The following is an 18,020-nucleotide window of genomic DNA, read 5'->3' as shown; positions in this document are numbered from 1 at the left end:
AGTTTTAGGGGCGTTTTAGGGGCGTTTTGGGGAGGCAGAGATCCCAGCCAAGGGTCCTAGTTACTCATGACTCACGGCTCATGGACTCGCTAGTGGGTCAGCGGGCATGTTGGCGCCCTCGCGAGAGAAGGCCAACATAGTGACCTCAACTGCCGTCAAGCGCCGGCTGACTCACGTTGGGAGGCCTCACGGCTGCAGGAGGAGGCTGGGCGTGGCGGCGGCTGGAAGAAAGTGCCAAGAAACTCAGGATTTCATCGGCTTCGTAGGCTTTTCGCGATTGCTGTTGGCTGGGGGTATTGTTGTTGCTTTTATCATTATTATTATTATTATTATTATTATTATTATTGTGATGATGATGATGATGATGATGATGATGATGATGATGATGATGATGATGATGATGATGATGATGATGATGATGATGATGGTGGTGGTGGTGGTGGTCACTATAGTCACGTGAGCAGCCACAAGTGAGCTAGTGCAGAGAAATGAGAGAGAGAGAGAGAGAGAGAGAGAGAGAGAGAGAGAGAGAGAGAGAGAGAGAGAGAGAGAGAGAGAGAGAGAGGGTGGGGGTGAGTAAAGGACAGGGAGTAAGAGAGAGTGGGAGGGAGAGAGACAGAGAGGGAGAGGCTCGGCTTCTCCCTCGCTTCCGCTCTTGGCTGCCTCCCTCCGTCAAACGTACTCGTGATAGTGTGCTTCGATTCTCTGACGTTTGGGACATCATCTCGTGGGCTTCCCCGCGGACTCCCCGACGAGCATGAGGCTGGCGTGTTGGGGAGGCGGGGGAGGAGGGGGGAGAGGGGAATGGGGAGGGGGGGTGATATGAGTGTTGAAGGAAATTATGATTGGATCTGGTTTTGCCCACAAGGAGGGAGGAAATTCTCTCTCTCTCTCTCTCTCTCTCTCTCTCTCTCTCTCTCTCTCTCTCTCTCTCTCTCTCTCTCTCTCTCTCTCTCTTCTCTATGTATCTCTCACTCCCTCCCTCCCTCCCTCCTCCCCTCCCTCCCTTCCTTCCTCCCTCCTCTCCCCCTCTCCCCCTCTCCTCCTCTCCTCCTCCTCTCCTCTTCCACCTCCAGCTTTTCCCCCTCCCTCCCTCCCTAACTCCCTATTCTTGTCGTTCTTTTAGTTTCGTTTGTTTCTCGTATCGTCCAGGTGGCATCGTTCTCTCCGTTGCCGCCTCTCGTTCCGCTTAGGCCTCTTTTCTCTTCTCTTTCGGCCGTTTCCTCGGTGTGAGATGCCAGCGCTATGATCAAAGGCCGAGTGACGTGGCGGTTAGCGCAAGATGCATAGCCTGACTGCAAGATCTTTGATGACACTGCTGGACACCAGATGGCTGCGACAGACACCGCCTTTGCAACATTCATGATGCAACTTCTCATATTTCTTCTCCTCTTCTTCTTTTTTTAAATGAGCGTTTTTTTGCTTCGAATCTGGAGCAGCTCAGGCACGAGGGTGCGGTCGAGCATCGCTGTCGCGGGCCTTTCGGGATGATGTGTCGATAACGCCTCTTCTCCCTGCTCTCCCCTCTTCTCTTCTCCTCCTCTCCTCTTCTCTCTCCTCTCTTATCTCCTCTCTCCTTATTTGTATTTCCCCTCTTCTCATGTCTCATTTTCTTTCGTTTTTTCTCCTCTCCCCCTCGTCCCTATTCTCTACCATCTACTCTGTCTTCTCTTCACCTCTCTTTTGTTTTCTTCCCCTTTCCTATTTTCTAACCTCTTTCCTCTCCCCTTCCCCCTTCTCTCTACCCTTTCCCCTCTCCCCTGCTGTCTGCCCTTTCCCCTCCCCCCTGCTGTCTGCCCTTTCCCCTCCCCCCTCTCAACCCCCTCCCCCTCCTGCGCCATAACAGATACGAGGTCATTAGTTCCTGTGTGATTCAGTAGCCGTCGGGCCGGTGTGGTCGGGCGGCGGGCGGACCGAACGGCGCGTGGACGGGTTCCCTGGCGCCACTCCCCCTCCCCCCCTTCTTGATTCCCTCCCCGTATTCGTGCCTGGCTTTGGTTCCCTCGCCCTTGTCCCCTCGGCCCTTCTCTCTGGCCGTTTCTCCTTCTGGCCCGTTTTACCCTGTTGTTGTTGTTGTTGTTTTTGGTTCCTTTTGGTTCCTTTTCCCAACAGTTTTTCTGATTTTCAGTGTTACTTTGTCTTGTTTTCTCTTTTTTTTTCTCATCATCGTCTTCTTCTTCCTCTTCCTCTTCTTTTTCTTCTTCTTTTTCTTCCTCTGATCGGTCCTTTCGTTTCTCCTCTGCTCCGCCTCCTCCTCCTTCCTTCACCTCTGCTTTCTTTCTCCTCCACTTTCTATCTCCTTACGTGTTCCCCCTCACCTCCCTCCGGCACCGAAAAGAGGAGCGTCCAAGGATGCGCGTCCCTCTCTCCTCCCCCCCTTACCGCCCTTCGCCCTGTGGTATATTTACCGCGTATTTGTTGACACGCGTCGGGTATTGGGAGATCCCGGATGAGTCGCCTGCACCGGAAGCCTAGTTATTGTTTTGGTTTTCTCTGTATCCATTTTGCGTCTGTTGTAACGGCATTTTGTGTTGGACAATGTGTTGTATTCCTTGCGTTCTTTTCTTCGGTTTTAGAAAGTGAATTCGTTGGCTGAGCAGCAGTCTTGTAATTCTAGCTTGTCCTTCCACTTAGTACACTTTCCCATTCTGTTTTGCTTATTTTTTTGTTTCATTTTTATTTACTGATTTCAATTTTATCTAAACTGATTTTGTCCTGCCGAACTAACTTTGCCTTTTTCTCTCTCTCCTATTTACAGTAAGAGCAATCCGAAGAGTAAACAGATGAGCATCGGGCGCAAGAAGTTCAACATGGACCCCAAGAAGGGAATCGAATACCTTATAGACCATGGCCTCCTTAAGAACACGCCCGAAGGTAAGCGCAGGCAGAGGCAGCGGCCGTCGGCGTCGATTACGTCGGGCCTGACTGTCATTTGTTTCGCTCGATTTAGAAGTTTCTTGTGTTTATATTATTCGATGTAAGGTGGTTTTGTGGATTTTTAACTTATTTTTTTTTCCGTAAGAGGGTATGATGGTCTAACCGTTTGTTTGACTCTCGTTGCAGACATCGCCCAGTTCCTGCATAAGGGCGAAGGGCTCAACAAGACGGCCATTGGCGACTACCTCGGCGAGCGCAACGACTTCAACCAGTCGGTGCTCGACGCCTTCGTCTGCCTGCACGACTTCACAGATCTGATCCTGGTGCAGGCGCTGAGGTTCGTATCCCCTCCCCTGCCCCCCTCCCTCCCTTGCCCACCTCGCTCCTCTCGCCGCGAAGTGAAGGCTGGAGGCAGATTATGTAGTGATAAGGGAAATAGATAAGCAAAGACAATGTTTGTTGTTGAGTGATGGTACGAATAATGGGGCTTTCTGTGTGTAGACGAAAAAGGATTTTGATTGACAGTGTTTAAACATATATAAAGTTAACGTAAGAATATAAATAGATACATAAATGTGCGCGCGCGTGTGTGTGTGTGTGTGTGTGTGTGTGTGTGTGTGTGTGTGTGTGTGTGTGTGTGTGTGTGTGTGTGTGTGTGTGTATGTATGTGTGTGTGTATGTATGTGTGTGTTTGTGTGTATGTGTGTGTGTGTGTGTGTGTGTGTGTGTGTGTGTGTGTGTGTGTGTGAGAGAGAGAGAGAGAGAGAGAGAGAGTGATATAATATAGTCTAGAATGGGCTTCCAGTCCCAGGTGAACTGGTTTCAAATCGTACTCACGGCGTCGAGTGTCGCCTTTTCACCCGAGATGTGTAACAAGGCCACTGAGCCTGCCGAGAGCGAGCCGCCGGCGTCTGACCGCCCCGTTCCCTCCGCAGACAATTCCTGTGGAGCTTCCGCCTGCCGGGGGAGGCGCAGAAGATCGACCGCATGATGGAGAGGTTCGCCCACCGCTACTGCGAGCTCAACCCGGCCATCTTCAAGAACCCCGACACGTGCTTCGTGCTGTCGTTCGCCATAATCATGCTGAACACGTCGCTGCACAACCCGGCCGTCAAGGACAAGCAGACCATCGAGCAGTTCATCGCCATGAACCGCGGCATCGACAACGGGGACGACCTGCCCAGAGAACTGCTCGAGGTGAGGGAGCCAGTCGCCTTTGCGGCGGCCAGGATGGCGACAGGCGCTCGCGTCGTTGCACCGTGAATGGCTTTCCTGTCATAACCATTGTTCTCTCCCCGTATTAAAAAATATCGTGTCCAATTAAAGATTATTCCTTATTTCCTGTGTCCAGTCAAAGAAACTTTCATATTTCCCATGTCCAGTTAAAGAATATTTCTTATTTTTTATGCCTAGTTCTCTCCCGTCCCCTTCCTTACTTAAAGCAATTTTCCGCAGAGTCTCTACGAAAGCATCAAAACGGAGCCCTTCAAGATCCCCGAGGACGACGGCAACGACCTCATGCACACGTTCTTCAACCCGGACCGCGAGGGCTGGCTCATGAAGCAGGGCGGCCGCTACAAGTCGTGGAAGCGGAGATGGTTCATCCTCAACGACAACTGCCTCTATTACTTCGAGTACACGACAGACAAAGAGCCCAGAGGAATCATACCTTTGGAGAACATTGAGGTGGGTGCCTAGGCTTGGCGAGTCGGATCAAGTTGAGTTGAGTGGAAGAATTGTAGTTTCTTTATGGGTGGTGTACTATGGGTGAATACTGGTTTATTATATCTATAGAAGATCTAGTCAAAATGATGCATGCAAATGTACTAAAAGATGGTAATATTATGCATCACCACTCATTTAATAGGATGAATTACTTCATGACAATATTCAATTCACAACAACATTTCACAGGTTCGGGAAGTACAAGACCGCAACAAGCCGAACTGCTTCGAGTTATATGCCACCTCGACTGATTTCATCAAAGCTTGCAAGACTGACAGTGAAGGGAAGGTTGTGGAAGGCAAGCACACTGTTTACAGGATGTCAGCTGCCACCCCAGAGGAGAAGGAGGAGTGGATCAAGTGCATCAGGTAAGTTGCTTCTCCTCGTCCCTGTAGTAGCTGCCCTGAGCTGGGATTGATTTCTTATTTGCGTTGGTATTTGTGGGTATCGGTGATTCCTTGATGATTAAGCTGTGAAGATAGCTTAGAGTAACTGAATTTTAAAGAAAAGTTTGGAGTGTGGTAGAATTGAATCAGAAGTGGTTAATATGGTTACATCTTTTGTCAAAGATTGTGAAAGGTAGAGTATGCTTTTATACTTTTCTGGTAATCTGGAATGTGAATAGAGATATTTCTGTATGTATTCTTCTCATGCCATTCTTTTTCTTGCAGACAAAGTATCAGTCATAATCCCTTCTATGACATGCTAGCCAAGAGAAAGAAGAATATTCAGAAGAATAGCAGTCGGTAATCATACCCAAGAAGAAATACGCTAATGTTTGCTACAATAGACTGAACATTTTAACCCACCTGAACAATGAGAGGCTGTGCACGATATTCGCTGTGGGACATATTTCAAGTTTTTGCCTGCATTCTAGTGAAAAATGCACAAGCGAGAGAGCCTGTTTCAAGTGCTTGCATGTGAGAGAAAATATTATACAGACCTATCACAAGTGAAATGATGTTTCTAGTGCTCAGAGACACTGTCAAAATGTATATTTGCTTGCTTGTATTAAACGTGAAAAGTGTGGGTAAAAAGTACAGTACGCTTTAGCAGTTGCCTCTTTAACAAAGTGTTAAAAACTTTGCAGACATGTGCGGCAACTTAAAAGAAACCACAAAGAGGTCATTTTAAACAGGTCTCTGCTGGACAGTGTGATCATTGTCATAAAATATATCTTATTCCCCGTACAACCTTGTGTCCAGTCATGATGTCTGCATGAACAGAGTTTAGAATAATTTCTAATTGTAAATATGTTTGTGAATAGTGAAAAATTAAATTTTATGAGACATCAAGGTACTGTTAACCAGTATCAGTCATTGATGCCAAGTGTTTACAAAGGTATTGTGTAATAGTGTAAATATTTGTATGTATTTGGCTTACTTAATTAGTATGTGAGGTCAAGATATGAAATCTCCTGCCTCACAATAGAGTACCATGATTGAATGGAAGGCATGTAAAAGTCAGTTTGTACCAAATTGTGTGTTCGTAAACATTAGATAAAGGTTCGTAAATGGAATGTTAAAAGAGTGGAAGCTTGTGTGTGTGTCCAGAGTAGGTGCCAGATGTGGCTATATAATAAAGGTACTTCCAGACACCTACAGACTTTGGTGTGTTCTGAATTATATATATAAAATTGCTTGGTAAATATAAAGTGTACCCCAGTCTGGAGGTTTTGTTATGTTTATAAGTGAGTCTGTGATTTACCTTTTCATGCTGTGAGGGAGAGAGAGAGAGAATGAAAATGATGAGAATGAGAAAGAGAAAGAGAGTGAGTGAGAGTGAGGATGAGAGAGAAAGAATGAGAATAAGAATTATGGCCCCAGGAACAGGTGTTTAGAAGTTACATAACATTGTATACATTTATAGTTGGGGCCAAAGCACTTCACTCATCTCACATCGGAAACATTCAGCCACACCAAAATAACATCAACAGCAGATCCTTCATCAAATCCATTTATTGTTGTACAAAGATCTTGTTGATGAGCAGCGTTATGATGTAAGCAGTATCTTGGTGTCGTTGTTCTCTTCTGTGGATTTGATATTGTGCTGCCAATGCTGGTGATGGAATAGTAACACTACTCAGGTGGTGGATAACAACAGATAAGTGTTGTGTAAAAGCTGGCTTACTTTTCCCCCCCCTTCAGAGAGTGAAATACAAAAAATAATAAAAAAAAGAATCAAAATGTTACAGTTAGATACTATTAAACTCACATATTTTACCCATTGGATTTGTCACTACACTAGTGTAATTTAGGAATGATAAAAATGCATGCTTCTCTCAGAAACCATTTGAATAGGCCATACTTCACCCCATTCCATTTCCATCTTGAGGCATGCATTTGATGCTCATGCTTAGCAAAACAACAGAACCCCCCAAAAAATAAGAAAAAATAGGATTAAACTTTGATCTTTCGCTAACCGGTTCTCTCTGTGGGTGTTTAGAAAGATTCCCTCCTGGCATGTGTTGATGTTAGCGAGTCTGATTTTGGGAACGCCACCCTTATTTATCACTCATAGACAAATCTAATATTTAGTTCCATACGGCCCAATATCTGCAGTCGTAATCAGTGGTGCATGTTTCCACACAAGATGCTTGGATCTCATACTTTTTCATATTTATAATCATCTGTTATGACATGTGATCCTGTTGCCAGTTACGAGCAAATAGAAGACTCTCCCTCCACTCATTTAGGTCAGCATCCAAAAGCACTCCCTCCCCTGCATCAACTCTTGGCTGATAACTGGCAAGAGAGAATGGCATGTTTTTATTGCTGTGATGGTTATCATATGGTGAGTACATAGGACTAGAGTATTATCCATACTCAGGATATTTTAAAATCATATCTTTTCTGGTTTTTGGTACGAAGGGATAACCAGTGACGGACTTGTCATTGGGTTGATATTCATTTGTTTGTTATCATCTGTATATTTTGTATTTTGTTTCCCCCTTCAATCTCATGGTATATATTGTTTAATGTTATTTAATAAGAAAAGCTAAAAAACGAAAGGAAATTCCATGTCATTGATAAAGGAAAACGTTATCAATACAGCTACCAAAGAGATGTTTACAAGAATTTAATTTCTCATTTTGTAAAACTACAACACCTGTTATGTATTTTTACTGCATCTTTCTTTTTTTCTTTTTTTTTTCCTTTTCTTTTCTTTTTTTTTTTTTTTTTTACTTTACACATGTAATACTATTTATGGCTTTCTTTTCCAATCAACAAATTCTTTTTATTACTATCCAACAGGGCACATGTAGGTAATATCTGCATGTGACCTGTCCATTTTCATTAGATTTAAACTGTACAACATTTCCCCTGTGGTCAATGTCTATATTTGATTATGTACAGCCGTGAAAAGGTATTTACCCAGTTGTATATATTTCTGTAGGACTTTATATTATTGTAATTAATAAAGTGAAGACGGTTTTATGTTTTCTTAATTCATATGATTAATGATAACCTTACCTTCATTTGATTGTCATGAACCAGATATTTAGATTTCTGAAAGTCTCATGATAAGCTGCTTGATATAAACCTTATAAAAGAGTTCAAATTAATAAATAAATGTATTAATAATTTTATGAATAAACACAGCCTCATGTTTTGAACATAAGTACAATATTTGGTAAATAAGGAACATACCAGTACTAGGTAAAATTGCAACCATTTCTACCAAACACATTGCAAAATTCTTTTGCATTTTTACTTTTGTGCATATTGATTCTGTTTTCAGAGAAAAAGATAGACAATGAAAAAAGGTGTTTTGTACTTTTAAGATATGCTAATTTTACTAGCTCCGAGCCCATAGTGGCAAGATTTGAAAATATATTTTTACCCCAAAATCAAATAGCTGTTACATTAAACTTATAGAAAACAACTTACTGAAATGTATGCAGATATCTTCACATTGAACATTTGGTAAACAAACACATCTTAGATTAATTTAGCAGAAAAGGAAGACAGAAAAACATCAGAGGGAACTATGCAAATATCTTCACATTGAAAAGTTTGGTAAATCAAGACATCTTAGGTTAATTTAACTGAAAATGAAGAAGGAAAAATATAGCGGAGACAACTATCTATATCTATCTATCTATCTATCTATATATATATATATATATATATATATATATATATATATATATATATATATATATATATATATATATATATATATATATATATAATCCAAGTGTGCGTAGCAAGTTGAGTCAGGGTCTCATACAAAATAAATTCATCCAGATGAAGATATGACTGGCGTGTAACACATTTACTGCAAACAATTGCGATCACTATAAGTGATGACATAAAATCTCATATAAGGAATGTGAGAAAAAGAAAACCAATCAGAAAATGTGTATATCATAACAATTCCAGGAATAAATCTGTTTCAGTGTTCATTTATAAAGAAATATCTAGTGAACACTTATTCACTAAAACAAACACTGTTTCGGAAGCTTTTCAAACATAACTTGAAGCCACATATTGCCTTTTTTTATCAGTACCAAAAACTCTTCCTTTATAGATTTTGATAACTCTCAGACAGCAGTAAGGTTATCAAATTCTTCTCTAATGAAGTACTCGGTCAATGCTGCTGTATATATATTCTGATTTTTTAAAATTCAGAAGAGCCGTGAGAACCGCTTATAATTTTTTTTTTACTCAAGGCAAATTATGTACTAACACTGACATCTTTAGGAAAGTTTCGACTGAATTGTTCTTTATATGGTAGCTTTGCTTATCGGTTTGTTGGTTCCACTACTGGATGCCTATTGGAAGAGGGAATGCACCTGTTATATTTTTATCAGTATTATTAGTGTGTGTGTGTGTGTGTGTGTGTGTGTGTGTGTGTGTGTGTGTGTGTGTGTGTGTGTGTGTGTGTGTGTGTGTGTGGTGTGTGTGTGTGTGTGTGTGTTTCGTGTGTGTGTGTGTGTGTGTGTGTGTGTGAGGGGAACAAAGAGAGCGAGAGAGAGAGAGAGAGAGGGGGGGGATTCCAAAAGAAACGTTAAGGGAATGCATGAAAATCTAGGTATAATGCCCAGGTTATAATAATTCTGTTCTTGTCATAGTTGTTTATCAGAAAGCTGTCTACCTATTTTTAACATCAAATTAACAAAATCAGTTAGGAAAAATAACAGCATTTCTTATAAGGCTATTTTTAACTCGTATAATTTCTTACGTATATGACGAATTCACAATCTTTCTAAAGTAAAGAATGTGGCTGTGTATGGTTACATGTGTCCTTGTCCTAGGGTTGTGTATCATAAAAGTATGCTCTCGGCGTAAGCATTAGTACAGGACAACCCTGGACGTGGATTTTTATTTTTTATTTATTTATTCATTTATTTTTAAGTTTCAACAGGTTTGCATAAACCCGTTTCCTGACCAGCATAATCGAGAGAAAAATTGCATCTAGTGATTTTCGTGGAAGAACAGCTTAGGCAGGGAGGAGAGCAGTGTGTTCACCCTTGACAACAATGGCATTTCCGAAATCCTCTCGCTGGCATGTTCGTGTGGGCATTCGGAATATATTACTATACTATGGTTGAGAATATAATAATGTTTTTATATCATAATTATATAACGATTACTTTATAATCCGTTAGTTACATGTTTCTACCCAAATTACATACAAATTATATACAAATTTATCCAAAATGAACCTAATCACATAAACTAATTAGTGAAATTATGAAGGTTTGCCCGGCAGCTGTGTCTGAAACAGAATCAAGTTCGGAAAATTTGCCTTTCACGTAATATTGAATAATGATGCCCTTTTATATTGACTTTCCAGTTATATAAGTGTGACAAGAAACAAAGAAAAACACTTTGTTTGTTTTGCTTGTGGTACTAATTGGATTATGAAAGGATTGTTTGATAAAGATTAAGTAATGGCTGTATGGCAGTTATGATTTGCAGATTTGTGATAAAACATTTCTTTCACTTACATATCAAAACATTCACTATTTATCAACTGAAATAAGTCTGAAAAGGATAACAAACAAAAGAGAATCGGGTATAAAAGTTTTATTAATATCATCACAGGATTAACTGGGATATATATACACATTGATTAGGGTCACTGATATAAAGTAGTCGTGACATGCACATGGTACAAAATTATCATTTAGAACAACAAAAGCAGTCCAGCTCCGTGTAAGGAAAAAAAATATGGATCAAGACGGGGAATTATGGGTCAACTAGAGGAAATACTAGATAGATCACTCACTGGAAACAGTATGAATTGTCCATATGGTGATTAGTAATATAAACCGACGATATATGAGTGTTGAACTAATGTTTTTATTAGGTTGTGACTTTGGTTTTGATCCCTTAATTTATTGTAGTGTCATATATTTACCCCCACTCGAACCATTTTCCCTCATCTCCGGCCAACGTTTACCCCCAAGTCTAAAATTCAGGAGTACGTGTGATGGTCCAACAACCAATATTGTAAATTGTATTCGAGTACTTAAATTTCTTTGCATCACACATACACCTTTTTCCCTTTGAAGCAGAGAAAACATATAAAATTTGAGAAGCGTGGTTGTAGACGTATAAAAACTGTATCACTTTTCTTTTAGACTTTCTTGCAAGCGTTGGACCGTAGCGTCGAGTTGTCTTTCAAACACTGTAATAAACATCAATGAATTACTGTCTTTGGTTCTGCTGTATGACTTTTTGAAAGAGGAAAAAATTTTTTTGTAGTAAAATGGCAGTGCAGTGAATGAGCGAGAATATTTAACTATGTCATCAACTAATAGAAACCGTATGCCAATTTTCTTTCCTTTTTTTTTAACTATCAATTCTTACCAAAAAACCGCCCAGGATCTTTTGCTTATATAATCTATCAGTCATTTGCATAGAATTCAAACAGTCTGTGAGAAACAGCTGAAATGATTAAGCAAATATTAACCGATTTTATTTTTCCCTCTTCCTTGAATTCTTTCACAACTATATTATTAGCCGGCAAACAGGGACAATGTACACTAATAGTAAGAAAAAAAAAAAATACTGTACCACAAGATTCATTTTGTTTTAACGAACGTAAACCTTCAACCTAAAAACACACGAGCTTTTCAGTAGTCAGCGAACGGATGGTAATTGGAGTCAAATGATGGTCTATGTCTAAGTCTTGCAGTTAAGTGTTAGTATCATTTTGTCCTGTATTATCTTGTCCAAGTTATTTTCACGGTGAGCCTCGTAAACTTCCCCATTACTTTCCCCGTGTGAAAATATGAACAAGATAGAGTATTGTTCTAAGCGTAATCAAAAGGCCACAGTATTTTCAGAACTATCGAGGGAGTTTCAGTCAATTGTTCTTCCTTTTCACATTAACGTTATGGGCGGTGGCGGTTGTGTTTGCACTGATACAAGTCTATTCAACGGAAAGTATACGCATGTTAGCTCATCGTCATCTAGAAAATCACAAATTAAAATCGACTAAAGAAAAATCAATGGTCGTTTCTGGTCTTAAAAAAAAATCACTTCTGTTACTCTACGAAAAAGGGATAAAAATATCCGATGATTTTCTTTACATTGTGCCTGTTTCACGTAGCTCGACTAACTTCAAAAACGTCTGTTTCTCACTTCTTTCTCGAATAGTTTGAAAGCTGTAACTAAGTATTTTTTCCCAATTGTTATCAAGGTAATGATTATTTCATTCCCCCCAAAAATATTATGATAATTCGTCAATAAAATGCAGAATCACTATTTTGTCCATGGATCAACGTACGCACAAGGCAATATCGTGTGAATTATCCGATTATGCTTTTAATCTCAAGCTGTCTGTACTACCAATTACAGCCCCAAACATCTCAACGATTGTGAAATGCATTGAATACTTATTGCCTTACATTTTCGAACATCTAAAATACTTTTTTTTAAACACAATTCACTGGCGGACTTAGCCACTCTATCTATTTCTCGAGATTGAACACCGCTTTAGGTAGGGTAATACTGTCATCTCCGTAAATTCTAGAAAACCGGTGTACAAGGCGCTCTCTTGAAACATTTTCTCGCAGCTAATTAGGACATCTCACTATTTACATTCGTAGTTGCATATTCTAACCCATTGACGACAAAGGACTATTATTTTTTAAAAGGTATGAACACCAATCTAACTTAATTTTTTTCTCTTGTTTTCCTTTTTATCTTTATTTTTATTTATTTATTTATTTTACTAAAAGATGAGTGTACCCAACCACCCCTCCCTCCCCCTTAACCCCCACGGAAGCTGTTGTAAAAATGGTCATCATAAACACTACCATTAGGATGTGTCTTGTTTTTTTTAAGTACACTTTCTCGTAGACGTAGGAAAAATCTATATCGTACACACATTCCCACCGAGGCGCAAGTCAGTCATTTACGAAAAAAAGGAAAAAAAAAAACATTTATCTATCAATTTAAAATTAAACACCCTTACGATTTGCTTCTTACACTCCACTTTCTTATATACAACAAACATGTGAAACCAACAGTTGTAAAAAAATCTATATTACATTGTAAGGGTATCGATCATACTCCACACTAGCCTAGAGTTACCCTTACGTTATACAATCACGTCGCAAAGTACGAACACTCTTTGGTTGCTCTGTGGCACGATGACTGGTTCTCAGGCCTCCTCCGTCTGTGTGGCCCCCGGCGGAAGGCGCAGCGGTCCGACGCCATCGAACTCCTCGGCAGGAGGAGGCTTCGACGAACGGATGGCGCCCTCGCACTGCAGCCCCGTCGAGGGCGGAATCAACGGAGCGAACGGCCTTAATATATATATAAAGGGCGACGTCCGGGAACTTGTCTTTAGAGAGACGGACAGGTCATCCGCTGGTAGAACAAAACTTCACTATGAAGTTCTAGTCATATAATGATTATTATTTTTTTTAATGAGGGGAAGAAAAAGTCTTTTTTATAAAGACGGGAAATGAGATTCATTAACCGAGTGTCCCGGAAGGCTGTCGCGCTCTCTAAAAATGTCGCTTCCGAACTGAGAAAGATGATTTTTGGGGATCTTTGGTCCTATCCACTAAATGGATGTTGGTATCCAGAAGCCATAGTTAACTACACTACCGAATACAAATATAATTAAAATTACTTATTATGAAGCTGCCGCTCTAGCTCCTACGCCATGAGGAGAGTCCATACGTCGTAGCTTGTCGGACTTGTGCCACACAAACCTTTTCCTTCTTCTTAACTCCCAAGAACGCGTCGCTAGATATGAGATCAAATCATATGGTAGAACAGCTGATCCGTAAAACATGTTGCGAACATGCCCGTAACAAGTCGGCAATTTGATACGCAAAATAATACCACAATTTTTTTGCTTTTTGTTTTTTGCGAGAGGTACACCTTTTTTTCTTTTATAACGTTAGCTACTGGTATATTGTGGATACATAATGATATATACAGAGTATGCAAATAAGGCAACTAGACATGTGTAGCCTTTTAAGGGTAAAGCGATGTGTGAGGTGTGACTTAGGTGTAGTGTTGATACAGCAATGATACAGTAGAAAAATCAGTATGCCATGTTTTCCGCGTATCACCCGTTGTAGTGATACATTCAAGGGCGACATTCAGATAGTATAATGATACGTGAAAGAAGCAGTTTTGAATACATATTAAACCAGTATATGTAAATAATTTTTTTTCTCCTTTGCCTAACACACTTTTACAGGTTTTCACTGCATTGTGCGTTACAGTATACGTACAATAAAAATGCCGAAGAAAAGCAAATGAACATCACTCAGAGATTTGAACAGCGTTGATCCTAGGTAACGAACCCTGTTCTTGCTAGGTCAGTTTTCACAGATTTCCATCCTGCCTTTGAGGGCGTTCATATACAGGAGCTGTTTATTGAATTTCATCTTAATTTGATTATCTTTTTTTCTATTTCATCTCTATCGGTACAAATAAAAAAAATGGAAACACACCACTATCACGCCCTTTTGAATTTTGATTCTTTCCTGAGGCTGATCCATTTAGTTTTCAGGCTCCTGCCGTCAGCAGGATCGTGGTCCTTGTCAGGGCGCAGAGGAATCTCCTGAGCCCCACCATAGCTTCCTGGGGCGCTTCCTTCGGGATCTCTCCTGGGAAGCTCCGGTGACTCTGGGACTTCACTTCTTGTTTTTTTAGTTTGTTTGTACTAGCTTGCGTTGCTCAGCAGGTATTCCACGTGTGTATTGCGGCGTCGAGGTCACCCGGAGGTCCTTCGCAAGAGCGTCTTCCGGAATCGGCCACGTCCAGTTATCACAACGAGAGGTAGATCCAGCTAGCGAGGGGGATGGGAATGGGGAATGAGGGACAGGAAAACAAAGGGGAAAGAGGAGGAGGGGAACAAAGGGGAAAGGGGAGGAGGGGAACAAAGGGGAAAGGAAGGGAAGGGAAGAGAAGAGAGAGGGAGAGGCAGGACACTACAGGAGAGGGAGTGGGAGGCACATCTGACCTTCTGAATTCTTCCGACGAAACCACGACGAGGCAGGAGTTCGTTCGCAGGTAAACATGCTCCTCAAACACGCCATGGCACGGAAGACCAGGAAGCAGAATGAAAGACACAAAAATGGGTAAAAAAAATATATATCGAGAGAAAGGAGAAAGCCAATAGTCCAAGAGAGAAAGAAAAAAGATCGAGAGAAAATGAGGCAATAGTGCAGTAGGAAAAGAAAGAAAGGGAGAGACAAAACCAATCCGGGAGAGGAAAGGAAACAAACGCAGGCAAGGGCGCGGGCGGCCGAAGCGGGGGTCGAGCCCAGCCAGCGCGACGGGCCTGGATCTACCACCAAGGGGGAAATAATCTTAGAAGCGTAATCAGGAATGGAGGAGAGGCGTGGATTCCGGCCCAGACGTCCATGAGCAGGTGGAGGCGGAGGAGGTCATGGTGGGCGGGGCTATGGGCGCGGGCGTGATGGTGGTTTGTCACACGTAGTCGAGGGCATCCCCTCATCTGCCGAACTGCCACGAGCCCATCGTCCCCACGCAGCGACCTGCGGACACGCGGGCGGGTCAGGCGGGCCGGAGGGGCACATCAGGGGGGGGGGGTTGATAGTAGTGGTGATGACGGTAGTGGTGATGACGATGGTGATGGAGATGAGGGTGGTGGTGGTGGTGACGATGGTGGTGGTGGTGATGGTGGTTTTGATGACGATGGTGATGATAGTGGTAATGGTGATGACGATAGTGGTGATGACGATGGTGGTTGTTTTGATGTTGATGGTGATGATAGTGATGGTGGTGACGATAGTGGTGGTGGTGATGATGGTAGTGATGGTGGTAATGATAATAATAATGGCGATGATGGTGATGTTAAGGAGTTTGAAACCCATGATAGTGATGGCGATGGTGAGGAAGAGGATGCTTATGATGACAATTTGATAATGGAAAAAAACTGTAGTAGTAATGAATAGATGAAGACTTCTACTTCCCCCTCCCCCCCCTCCTTCCCTCCCTCCTCCTCCCGCCCCTCCCCCCTCCCTCCCGCCCACCCGCCCTTCTACTCACCATCTTCGGTAAAAGTGGACAGCGAAAGACGATGGAGTTTGTTGCTAAGAATGGAGTCCGGGACGTCCTTTCGGGAGACGGTGGACAGCGGGACCAACACGTCTGAAACGGAGACCGAAATGAAGGACAGGTGTGCGAGAGAGACGTGGGTAGGGAGGGAGTGGTAGGAGGAAGGGTGATAAGGAGAGAGAAGGAGAAAAAGGAGGGAGAGAGGGAGAGAGAAGGAGAAGGAGAGAGAGAGAGAGAGGGAGAGAGAGAGAGAGAGAGAGAGAGAGAGAGAGAGAGAGAGAGAGAGAGAGAGAGAGAGAGAGAGAGAGAGAATTCACCATGAAATACACATCAACCCAATCTAGCAGAGCTTCTTTTACTATAAAAAGGCAATCAAGAAATTCCTGAAAGGGCACGCTATACAACAGCGCTTATTAAAATGTACATAAAAAAAAAAAAAAAAAAAAAACATAGCCAGGGACTGTGATAAAGTCAAAATACTTGACAAGTGATGTTCCCTAAGCAGTACTACGCAGAGTTTTGTTCAACAGTGAATTATGATAAAGGCTATGGGACTTGGTGGCTTCCGAGAGTCTTTACAGAAGCACATCATTTTTTTTCATTTGACTAATAGGTAATCAGATTATGTAACATGGCTCTTCATGGAAATGTACTCATTTGATAAATGGTCGACTTTATCCACGGATGAGGGTATCCAGCAGTGTGGCGTTTGAAAATTGCTCTTGAAGGCTTGATATTTGTTGCATCAATTTGTTGCCTCAAGGATTTCTAAATTAAAGACCAAATCATAAAGCGCGACCCGGCTGTTCCTAAAGACACTCTGGTGGTTTTGCTCCCTCCTCGTGGCATGACATATGTAAATCACTGTTTCAACATCGATTATGCTTATCTGAAGATTTGCACAATTGCTTTAGTCCACGAGAACCAGAGGAGTCAGCATAGTAGTTTCAGTGTGTGGAATTTCACCTATCTATTCAGAAGAATGAGCTCTCAGTTCCGAAGGCCTTGTAGTACGAACATATACCGTGGGTCCCGTAAAGAGATGTAGGAAACTAACCTCAACAACATCCAGTTCCCACACATTGCACTTACTGAATACGATGGGTATTATTTGGCTCTTAGACACATACGTGGAGATAAAGAGAATGAGTGAGTGAATAAGCGAGTGAGAGAGAGAGAGAGAGAGAGAGAGAGAGAGAGAGAGAGAGAGAGAGAGAGAGAGAGAGAGAGAGAGAGAGTGAGAAACAGAGACAGGGAGAGAGACAGAGATAGAGATAGAGACTGAGACAGAGGCAATCACCTGACACAGAGAGACAGACACTGAGAGACAGACACAGAGACAAACAGACAGGCCGACTGACACACAGGCACACACACACACACACACACACACACACACACACACACACACACACACCACACACACACACACACACACACACACACACACACACACAACCACACACACACACACAACCACACACACACACAACCACACACACACCCACACACACACACACCCCACCCACACACACCACAACACACACACACACAACCACACACACACACACACACACACCACACACACAACCACCACACACACACACAACACAACACACAACACACACACACACACCACACCACACCCACACACCACACACACACACACCACACCACCCCCACACACCACACACACACACACCACCCACCACACACACACACCACACCACCACCACACACACACCCCCCACACAAAACACACACCACACACACACAACCCACACACACACACAACCCACCACACCACACCCCCCCACACACACACAACACACACACACACACACCCCCCCCCCCACCAAAAAAAAACAAAAAAAAAAAACAATCCCGTACCGCGATCACGTGCCCACGGTC

The 18,020-nt window shown here is 42.2% G+C and overlaps 2 protein-coding genes across 8 annotated transcripts in view; one reads left to right on the top strand and one right to left on the bottom strand.

The window, feature by feature from the left end:
• Positions 1 to 8,037, top strand: part of LOC119589934 (cytohesin-1-like) — a 90,792-nt gene extending 82,755 nt beyond the window's left edge. For all 7 annotated transcript variants that reach the window (XM_037938597.1, XM_037938598.1, XM_037938596.1 and 4 more), the window contains 6 exons: positions 2,759 to 2,874; positions 3,064 to 3,214; positions 3,813 to 4,074; positions 4,333 to 4,563; positions 4,792 to 4,970; positions 5,274 to 8,037. In XM_037938597.1, coding sequence (XP_037794525.1) covers positions 2,759 to 2,874; positions 3,064 to 3,214; positions 3,813 to 4,074; positions 4,333 to 4,563; positions 4,792 to 4,970; positions 5,274 to 5,352 — 1,018 coding nt within the window. In that variant the 3' untranslated portion in view covers positions 5,353 to 8,037. The remainder of the gene's footprint in view (positions 1 to 2,758; positions 2,875 to 3,063; positions 3,215 to 3,812; positions 4,075 to 4,332; positions 4,564 to 4,791; positions 4,971 to 5,273) is intronic.
• Positions 8,038 to 10,622: 2,585 nt separating this feature from the next.
• LOC119589583 (FERM domain-containing protein 8-like) overlaps positions 10,623 to 18,020 on the bottom strand; it is a 27,476-nt gene continuing 20,078 nt past the window's right edge. The window contains exons 12-14 of the mRNA XM_037938182.1: positions 16,763 to 16,877; positions 16,101 to 16,202; positions 10,623 to 15,586 (exon numbers count right to left, since the gene is read on the bottom strand). Of these exons, the coding sequence (XP_037794110.1) occupies positions 15,543 to 15,586; positions 16,101 to 16,202; positions 16,763 to 16,877 (261 nt within the window). The 3' untranslated portion in view covers positions 10,623 to 15,542. The remainder of the gene's footprint in view (positions 15,587 to 16,100; positions 16,203 to 16,762; positions 16,878 to 18,020) is intronic.

Source organism: Penaeus monodon, chromosome 26 (genome assembly GCF_015228065.2).
Source record: "Penaeus monodon isolate SGIC_2016 chromosome 26, NSTDA_Pmon_1, whole genome shotgun sequence".
Taxonomy (NCBI): domain Eukaryota; kingdom Metazoa; phylum Arthropoda; class Malacostraca; order Decapoda; family Penaeidae; genus Penaeus; species Penaeus monodon.
This window is presented reverse-complemented; position numbering and strand designations above follow the sequence as displayed.